Raw genomic sequence first — 10,896 nt, forward strand, 5'->3', positions numbered from 1 at the left:
AATATTTTTAAAAGAATAATATTTTAGTGTAAAATGAGGCGAAGCCAAAATGCCAGCGACATCCCTTTTTCTCCTCCTAACTTTTGTTTTTTTCTTTTTAATTGAGGTGGTTATGGTATAATTTTGATTTTAGTATCTCTATTTTATAGAAATTAGAAGTTAGCTCTTTTATTTTAATTTATTATAATTTGATTTTTTATGTTTTCAATTTAAAAGTTAACCAAATTATTTAACACTATTAAATTTGATCATCAAATTATTTACTTCAAGATCAATCGTTTGTCAAATCCATATGCAAAAAATTAATAAAATCATCAATTCAACAATTTATATGTGGCAAATTAGAATATTTTAATAAGTTTATGTTTTAATTATTTTCCATATCATATATGTTTTCTATAATCATACAATGTCTAGTATTACTTAGTTTGTTTTAAAGGTCTAATTATGAATTAGTTTGTTTTAAAAGTCTAATTATGAATTTTTCCTCTTTATTTTATAAAAAAATTTGAGAAATTAATCCATTTATTTTAATTTGTTAAAATTTAATCCTCGTACATTATTAAAACTAATCTAATTGTTGATAAAACATATAAACTTAAACCATTGATTCTTTTTAGTTTGCCACATATAAATTATTGAATTGATGATTTTATTAATTATGATAATAAAAGACTTAACTTCTAATTTTTGTAAACTAGAGGTATGGAATTCAAAATTATATCACAACCTAACATTTTGACTTCACCCTTTTACATAAAAATATTATTTTTATTTTATTTGTTTTATTAAAATATTTTTATAGCTGGTGTCGTTTGACACATTAATAATATTTAATTTTATAGTAAAAACATATCATTCTCATAAATAATTTACAATAAACTCTATTTTCATAATTAATTTTATTTATGTATTATCTAAGTAAAAAAGCCCTATAATTTGGTTAAAATATTAATTTTACATTAATAAAAGTGAATTCTATCACCATATCGGAGAAAATATCGTATGAAATTGTGATTACATATTATTATCATTATTCATTTTCACAAAAATGAAAAATTAAAATTTTCTCTTAATTTTAATATTTTTAAAAATAAAAAAATCTAATTATTATTCTCTTATTAAAAAATTAAAATTAATATAAAATTAATAATTTCATAAAATTATTTCTCCCAATATCACAAGAAGAGCAGCAATAAATGTCATTATCCCTTTGAAACCATTCAGAATCAAACACCATGGGAAAGAGAGTGGCGGAAAATTTAATGGAGTCCGGTGGCTGCCCCACTACCCTTATCTTTCTTTTCCCTTTACGATATTTTACACAATCGGATGAAAAGTAAATGACAAAAAGAGACAGAGCAAAGTACAAAATATGATGATTAGATATGAAAGGAAGGAAATTTTGGAGTTTAATTCAATCCAATAAATATAAATTTACTAAAATTGTATATCAACTTTCAACAACGTATTTTATGTTCCATTTACTTTTAATATCTTCTTAAAATTTTGTTTATTATGTTATTTATATGATTAAATTGGCTAAGAATTCAAAATTAAAATGTAAACAAGATAATTAATGATTATATTTATGATGATGAAATACAAAAACTGCATAACTCATACAGAAAGAGAAGATTTGGAGAAAAAAAAAAAAAAGAACACCATAATTGAAACTCCATTAAATTCAGAGTTATACAAAAGAAGAATATTTTTGAAAGAAAGATAAAGCTTGAACCTAAATTAGTAAGGCGGTGGAGGAGGTGGTGGTCTAGCAGTTGGAGCCCAAATCACATCTGATCCACCACCGAAATGACTACTGTACATCGAAACCCCACAAGATTCTGAACCGCCGCCGTGACCAGTACTATCTCCGCCGCCACCAGAAAACGGCGGCGACTGTCCTTCACCTTCATCATCTCCACCAGACGACATCGTATTCCTAGTTTCGTCTCCTCCTCCTCCTCCTCCTGCTAACTGATGATATGAAGGGTTGTTAAACGTAGCGGCAACTATATACACCGTGCCAGCCGCCACCAAGGAGCCAGCCACGAAACCTCCAACGATCTGGCCTTGAGGACCCGCTAAAGAGATAGAGAACGTGTTCGGAACCTGATACGACGTCGTTGGGGGTAGGAACGTGGCTGAGAGGGATAAGATGTCGAATCTGCCATGGAAAGTTATGACAGCTCCCGGCGTAGACGAAAGTTGGCGGATAGTTACATTGGAAACAGTTCCAGATCCTGTAAGTACGCAGATTCCAATGTTTTTGCGGCGAGAGAAGGTAGAGATAGCATCAACTACGTCGTTCCCTCCAGGGATTTCGAGAACGTAAGGATTCATGGCAGGGTTAGGTTCCCGAGAGAAGAGGAGGGGTTGTTTGGGCTTATTTTTGGAACCTGGAGGACGACCCCTGGGTCGTCGAACAACTTCAATGGAAGCTCCATCGGCACCGGCGCTGCCAAGACGAGGGAGAGAAGAATTGAGGGTGGTGGAAGGGTCATTGGGGTCATCGGAGATAGGAGGTTGGGATTGGTGAGAGAGAGGGAAGTGATGAGAGAAAGGTTGGTTTTGGCGTTGGTGGTGGTGGTGGTGAAGTTTAGAGAACATGTTGTTGGGATTTCCATTTTCGGAATCTACATATTCACCTTTCATGATGAGATTTTTTTATTTTTATTGTTTTCTATAAATGGCTTTGTCTATATGTATGATTGATGAGGTTTTGGATGTGGGATTTTTGAAATAAAATAAGAATTAAAAGAGATAAAAGAAAACAGGAAAAGAACAAGATGGAAGAGAAATGCAAGAGAGGCGAGGAGAAAGGTGTGGACAGTGGATTTGTGGAAAGACGGGCAAAGGGAGACAGATAATAAATGGGGATTGGGGATTTGAGAGTGAGAGAGAGAAGAGAAGGTTTTAGACTTTAGAAATAGAAGAAAGACACAGAAAGTGAATGGCAGCTTTGAAACTAAGTAAAAGACTAATTGCGCCGCCGCTGGTGGCGCGTCCCGTACGACGCTACTTACATGTTTTTTTACAAATATATTTTTTACATAATAAAAATTCACACATGCTGGTAAAACTTAATGTTTGATTCAAATGTCAACTTAATGTTTGGTTCAAATGGTCGGTAAATTCAATCATAATTTTAAAAATAATAATTATTTTATACGAAGCTTATAATTACTTATAACTCTTTTCCAACGTGTAAATACAAGGATAAAATATTAGAGGTAAACAAAATTAGAAAAATTTAAAATTTTTATAAATTTTGAATTAATTAAATCAAGTCTCAAATAAGTAATTCGAGTTCGAGTTAGAGTCGAATAGATTTATACAATTTAAATAACTGAATAACTCAAATAGTAAATTGATGTAAATAACCTTTTGGTCATTATCAATTTTAAAATTAGCAAATTGGTTTTTCACAACAAAATTACAAATAAAATTCAAAATAATTTTAAAAATTCAAGAATTTATATATTTTAAAAATAAAAATATTAAAAATATATACTAAAATCTTAAAAAATTCTCAAGAATATATGAAAAAATTATTTTTAAAAATTTTAAAATATTAATTTTGGGAACTAAGTAAGTAAATTAATAAGTTCGAATACTAAAGTATCTTATGTTTCTTCTTATTTTGTTTTGAATGAGTTTTCAAATATATATGGTTTCAAATTATGTGTTCTAATATAGAATTAGTTATATTGTAACAAAATTTTAATTTGACATGTTTAAAATTTTAATGTAACTCGAACAATTTCACTTGATTCGACTTGACTTGAATTTCATTTTACTCGACTCGATTAAAAAAATTAAATTGAGTTATAAAATGAGACTCATCAATTCGATTAACTCGAATTCTTTTACTCGATTCGATCGAATGTTTACCCCTATAAAACATGCTTCAACGTGATCAAACACATGCCCTCTTATACTAGCAACAATGCTAATACTAACCGAACTAAAACTCAATCAACAAAAAAAATTTAAAATTACATACCGAAAAAAATAATTTCTTAATTGCAAAATATAATATATTCTACTCCTATCTTTTTCAAATAATGAGGTGTTGAAATCAAGGAATTTTTGCTTATCTTTGATAATAGTATTCCTATTTAGATTATTTAATACATTGCTCACTATTTTACATTATATTATTTGTTTTATTTGGTTGAAATGTTACATTGTGATATTTTATTGACGAAATGTAATATTATAAAAATTACATTTTACTATAATAGAGATGAAAAATTATTAAGCTATTCCGAGAGAAAAGATGATTGTGAAATAAATAAAATAACTAGAATAATAATATATAAATTGTTAAAATTCTTAATAATAAGCAATTAAATAATGAGAATATAGTTCCTTATAATAATATTAATTAATTACAATTTAATATATTGTAATAAAAATGCAATATAATAGACAAATGTTAAGTTTTCTCTAGTAGTAGTAAATCTTAAACTAACACATGAATTTTGATCTAGTATGCAATATGCTATATATGAACTTTGATTTAATGTACTCATATAAAATAAAAAGGTTTTGATTTTGGTTCAATTGTGAACATTTATAAAAATAAATAAATACATCAATTTCGTGTTAGATAAACATAATTGTTTGTATATGTAATATGTAAACATAAAATGGTGTTATGTCAATAACAATGATAATGGCTTGTGAATTTTTTAATTAAATTAGAATTTAATGTATGTAATTGCACAAGGTTAAAGTTAATGTAACACATTGCACGTTGGATTAAAGTTCATGTGTAGTTTTGAGATTTGCCCATAATAATAATGTTAGTGTTGATTTTCAAATGTTTTGATATAGCAAAATAAATTTAAAATTTCTTTAATCAAATATGTAAAACTTATTTTCAAGTGTTACAAACTCAAAAACAATGTTCTTAAATGACTTAGATAGTTCACAAACATTTTTGAGCATCTCCAAGACCTTTCAAAAGTGTTTCTAAGCTTACAAAACATTTCTCAGGCCAAGTGCCAAGACTTGGTCTCTCAAGTCTCGATACCTTTCAAACAGAGGTTTTGAGAAGGGTATAATGTTGAGACTTAATTGCTAAGTCTAAATACCTAGCAACCAAGTCTTGAGACTTTGAGCTGCAAGTACCTTGACTTGTCAAATAGTAAGCACTGCCTTTTGAGAGCAGTATAGTCTTGAGGCTTACTACATTAAGTCTTGAGACTTGTTTATCTAGTCTCAAGACCTCAAGATTTCTAATGGTTATTTTTCAACCAAGTCTTGATACCTATCCTTCAAGTATCGCAATTTGACCTTGCAAACTACATTAAATGCTTGAGATTAATTCTTCCAATTGTTAGAAATTCCCTCCAATGGCTTTAAGCACTCAGAAATCAATTAGAGGCTATAAATACAAGTCCAAAACAATTGAAAACTTAAAAGACACATGTCACTACCCAAAATATAGGGGGTTAATTGAAATAATTAACCAAGTAATGACCTAGGCTTAGTGGTTATGTAGTTAGTGCACTCCCCAGAAGTTCTAGGTTCTATCGACTCCTCTATCATTTCTTTTCTTTTCTTTTCTTTTCTTTTCAGCAAACTACAGTCTAAAATAAATTTAGTTGAGGTAAAAATTTAACAAGAAATAGGCCTTGGCCTAGTGGTAATACACTTTCTTCTCCACCCTTGCCAACTGTATTCACGCCACCCAAAACTCTATTTTCCCTTTTTAATTTCAACAACAAAAGTAAATTATCATGCAACCCCTAAAAGTTTGAAAACTTAAGTATTTAATCCCCTTTTTCTAATCACATTAGAATTTTGTTTCCCTTTCCAATATAAAGAGAATTGTTTCCCTCTATTCTTTATATTTTCTCCTATTTTCTTTCAATAATATTTTTCTTCATTGTTGATAATTATTTTTCCCCCGAACCAATTTATCTCTCATTTCGTTGTGCTTCTATCGGATTAACGAATCGTCGTCAGTTACATCTCTAACTTTCCCAAGAATCGGTAAATGTCTTTGTTTTGTCAATCGAATTTTAGAATTCGTAATATCAATCTCCCAAAACTAATCTATCATTTGATTAAATAATCTTTTACAATTTCTTGCTGAGTTTTTGAAAATCTTGACAAAGTCTTGATTCAATTGTTATAAAAGACGAAATCTAGGTGAATTGAATAATCTTGACAAAGTCTTGATTAAATAATCTTTCAATGTTTATGGACCAAATCTAGGTAAATTGAATCAAGCAAAGAACGAATACGCCTCAGAGTCTTTAGTTGAACACACAGTTTACCAAGTGAATTAGAAAGCTATAAGAGACTTAACTGTCTTTAAGACCATGCCTTACACGAGTCACCGCCAAGGTGTAGTATGCTTTGTTTGCATGAGCACTGTTCAAGTTGGTTCTAGTAACGAGATAAGTTGGGAGTCAATTGGATTGATTTAACCCTCCTCACAGATGGTCAAAAAATAGCGTAGATCTTTGCCAGATTTTCTTTTACCTACCCCCGAATTTGTTAGAGAAATCAGAGGGACTGAGAGTATATAAAGTGAAGGGAGGACATTCCAAATGGATTTTCTTTTTACTAGACATTCTGGTCTTTCTTTTTATCCTAAATGTTCTCTTCTTCTTCATTATGCTAGAGCTAAGATTTCATTTAATCAGTGGATGATTCAACCTTCTAGTAAGTCTTATAGCTTTGTATGTAACGATTGTTAAGTAGGAAGGATGTTAAAAGATGTTAGAATAGTAGGGTATGAGAGGAAGGCCCTGTATAGGGGTCACATATAGTTGAAACATTAGCAGGCTATATGTAATGGGATTTTTAATGGAAATTCTTTATTCTTGTAAGCATTGTTGTTGCTGGTTTGGAAAGGACAATTGAAACAGAAGCTCCAGGCCGAGGTATAGGTAAGTTTCTGGTGAGTCTTTAGACCCATCTCCTATACATTATCTTACAATTATTCTTTATATGGTTGATATCCATATAGATGAACATATCTTCTTGAGGAGTTACAATATGTATGTATGTTTGTGTGTTTTCTAGGAAGCATTTCTATGTATGCATAGAAGTGCATGATGTGTTGCATGAAAATGACGATGTGTGATAAACATGTATGAGTGAAATTTGTGTAAATGTATCCATTATGTTAATCAAGTGATGGATGACAAAGTATGGTTGGTGACAAAGGGGTTTGGGTAAAGTGTTAAGAAAATATGTGAGATGATAACGGATCTCGCGGGAGCTTTGATGATGTCCGTTGAGACAGTAAAAATAAAGGCCAATATGGCGAGACTGTAGTCCTTTAAGACAGTAAACACGAGAAAAGGCCAGTATGGCAGATACGTAGAAAGACCATGACTATGGCACATTTTGAAAATGGTGGATGAGTCACATTTTTCTACTAGGCTTTCTGCGTGTCCTAGAGTGATGATGGGCAAACTTCAGGCGAAGTTATCTAGGAAGTCCTTGTAGTGAATTCTCTAAAAAGCCTACGTGGCATATTATTCAGAAAACCTTATTGGCGAAGTTATCTATGAAGCCCTTGTGGCGAATTATTTGAAAGGCTTATGTGGCGTATTATTTGAAAAACCTTAGTGGCAAAGTTACTTGAGAAGCCCTTATGGCGAGTTATCTAGAACGTCTGTATGGTGACTTCTGTATTGCCTAAGTATAAGATGTTTGCCCGTCATTGTGGTGAGATTTGGGTATGCCTTTGTGGCATTTTCTGAAAGAGTTCTCAATAGTGTGCTCGACTGATGAATCCACCATAGTAACCCGTCAGGGCAGGGAGCTTGGCATATCCTGTAATATCCCGAATTAGGGCCTAATCGGAATAGTGGTTTTGTGACCACAAATCTGAGATAGAAATAATTATTCTATGTTTATTTTGAGGTCTATGATATTATTGCATGATTGTGTGAAGATTTCGTGAAGAAATTCTATGCATAAAGTGCTTAATTTGAAGTTAGGGACTAAATTGAACAAGTTGCAAAACTTGCATTCTAGAAGTTTCTAGTATGAAATTGCTTTGAAATATTAATTAGGAGGTCTTAAATAGCAATTTGACCAATTTCAAAGTTTATGGACAAATATTGGGCATGAATGGAATTTTTAGAAAGTTTAGTAGTAGGGCATTTTGGTCATTTAGGGGTAAAATGAATTAAAATACAAAATTAAAAGCCAATTTTGCTCATCTTCTTCACCATGGACGTGTATACCAAGGGAGACTCCATGGCTAGGGTTTCCAAGCTTCTAAGCTCGATTGTAAGTCCGTTCTAGCCTCGTTTTTAATGATTTTTACGTTTTTGGAGTCCCGGTAACTTGATTTAGCTTATGCTAGCAATAATTCAACCTAGGGTTCATATTTGGAAAAATACCCATAGGTGAAATTTGTGTATTTTGGTGTTTTATGATAGAATATGAGGTTTTAGATTATGTTTGTAATGACCCAAAATCCACGGGCACCGGAAAAGTGAGTTATAAGGCCTCTGTCTTAGTGAAATAAGTTCAAAAATAATTATTAAAAATATTTATGGCCTAGTGGTGTGTCTAATTAGGATTTAATTAGGTGAAATTAGCTTAATTTAGAATAATTAGCAAAAAGAACTAAATTGAAAAAAGGGTAAAAGTTTAATTCTAAAGTAATAGAAAATAAAAAGGATCAAAATGGCAATTAAGCCGTTTACATAAATTGAGGCTGCAAATGGAAGAAAAATCAAGATTTTTCTTGAATGTATGTATTATATATATTAAAATTATTATTATTATGGTTTTATAATTATTATGATCATTTAATGAATATTATATTTCAAATAAATTAAATAGTGATAAATATATGGTAATAAAATATACATGTGCAAAAATTATATTGGTACATTTGTAATTTAAATACTAAATTACTTATAATTTAAGTAAAAAGATATTTATTAATTAAATAATTAAAATTTTAAATTATGAGATTTTGTTTGAGAAACAAATTAAATAATGACAAATGTAATAAAATTATTGGTACAAATGTAGAATTAAATATGTGTACAATTGTAGAATATGTAAATGATGTTAAAATAGATATTTAAAATAAATATATTATAATATATGCTAATTAAATAAGTAAAGCAAACAAATATAAAAGAGAAATAAAGAAACAAAAGGGAATAGAAACAGAATTGAAAACGGGAAGCAGGGGAGAAAAAGAGAAAGAAAAATGGAAAGAAAAGTAAAATAGAAAACTAAGGATTTGAAGCTTGGAGTTAATTTGGTACGTCAATTAAGTCCTTTTTAGTTAATGTTGATGTTTTAGAAGCTTTGAAACAAGATTTTGATGAAATTAAGTTGATAGTTCAAGAGTTCATATGTTTCCAAATATGGTTCATGTTGGACAAGTTATGGAATTAGGGATTTAATTGAATGAATTCTAAGTTAGAATTGATTAAGGGATTAAATTGTAAACTAAGCTATAAGTTTTATGTTGTAGGGACTAAATTGAAGAAATTTTGAAATTAGGGAAATATGCAGGAAATTTTATGTTAAATATAAGTTTAGACAAAATTTGGATAGAAAAAGAGAGTGAATTGGATTAAAAAAATAATTAAGTTTAGTTAGGATTAAATTGGGAATAAGGTAGGAATTGTTTAGAAATTTAATTATTTATTATAATTAATGCTGTAAATAATAATGTAAATTACTATTATTTTCGTAGCCAACAAAGAACCTGAAGCATCAGCATCAAAAGGAAATGAGAAAGTCATCGAGGACTAAAACGGGAGAATTACGGTGTATATTACTATAATTCGAATTTTAATTATTATTGATTGCTGAATTTTTAATTGTTATGTATGGTAAGTAAGACTTGAGGTAAGTATGTGAAATTGATATGAATATTGAGTGAAAATGAAAGTGATGCAAATTGAATTAAATTGAATAGAATAAGTGAATTATAGAATATGTGATTATTTGAAAAGTGTATTGATTGAAAAATGAATGGTGATTTGAATTGTGAATTGAAAGTGATATAGAATTGAGAAAGTGAATTGAATACCCTATTAACTAGTCGGGCTGAGTCGGATATAGTTGGCATGCCATAGGATTAGAAGTGTTCAGGGATGCTTCGACCTCGAGTCGATGAGACATTGGGTGTCACTAAATTTCTTGGATAGATTCGATGAGGTCTTGGGTACCAACTTTACTTGACTAGGCCGATGAGACACTGGTGTCAAGTATTACTTGAACTATCGGATGAGGCAATTGGGTGCCATATTGGTGTGTTTGGTTGGATCCGTGTATCCGCCAAAGTTCGAGTTACGTTAATAGGGTGAAAAATTGAAATGTGAATTTAAGGCATTGAAATAAAAAAAAAATTGAATTATGAATAGCAATTGGAATTGTGATAGAAAGAGAAAAGTATGAGCTAAATTTTCATAAGTGGTTTAAATTCAAGTTTGTGAAAAATACATTGATTGACGAATAATTAAATTGAATTGTTATTATGAAATGATAAAATAAAAATAAAGTATGAATTAGTATTTAAGAAATTAATTGTTATGTATTTTAATATTTATATTTTTATTATTGATGATATATTTTGAATTATGGTAATACCAATTGAGTATATCTATACTCAGCAAATACACGGTTGTTTCGTCTTGCAGTTAGTAGAAGTCAAGTGTCCCTACCAAGATCCGAACAATCCCGACTCAACACAAATTTGGTGATGTATATTTTCTTTTGGGTAAAGGTGGCATGTACATAGGTGTTGTTTAGTCACTTGAATATGTATATTACTTTGGGTAGTGAAGGATGAATTATAAGATTTAGATGGTTAAATGAATGAAGTTTTTAATCAATTTAGAATGATGCTATGATAGTTATTAAGTTAAAAATTATGTTAATGAT

The 10,896-nt window shown here is 30.0% G+C and overlaps 1 protein-coding gene across 1 annotated transcript; it reads right to left on the reverse strand.

Moving 5' to 3' along the window:
- Positions 1-1,549: 1,549 nt before the first annotated feature.
- Positions 1,550-3,055, reverse strand: LOC108478274 (AT-hook motif nuclear-localized protein 17-like). Its single transcript, XM_017780713.2, has one exon. It carries the CDS (start codon positions 2,653-2,655, stop codon positions 1,744-1,746), a length of 912 nt encoding a protein of 303 aa, XP_017636202.1. The 5' UTR covers positions 2,656-3,055; the 3' UTR covers positions 1,550-1,743.
- Positions 3,056-10,896: the final 7,841 nt, after the last annotated feature.

The sequence above is a fragment of the Gossypium arboreum genome, chromosome 3 (assembly GCF_025698485.1).
Source record: "Gossypium arboreum isolate Shixiya-1 chromosome 3, ASM2569848v2, whole genome shotgun sequence".
Classification (NCBI taxonomy): domain Eukaryota; kingdom Viridiplantae; phylum Streptophyta; class Magnoliopsida; order Malvales; family Malvaceae; genus Gossypium; species Gossypium arboreum.

Coding starts and splice junctions, on each gene's coding strand:
- LOC108478274 (XM_017780713.2), bottom strand. CDS start 2,655: ATGAAAGGTGAATATGTAGATTCCGAAAATGGAAATCCCAACAACATG.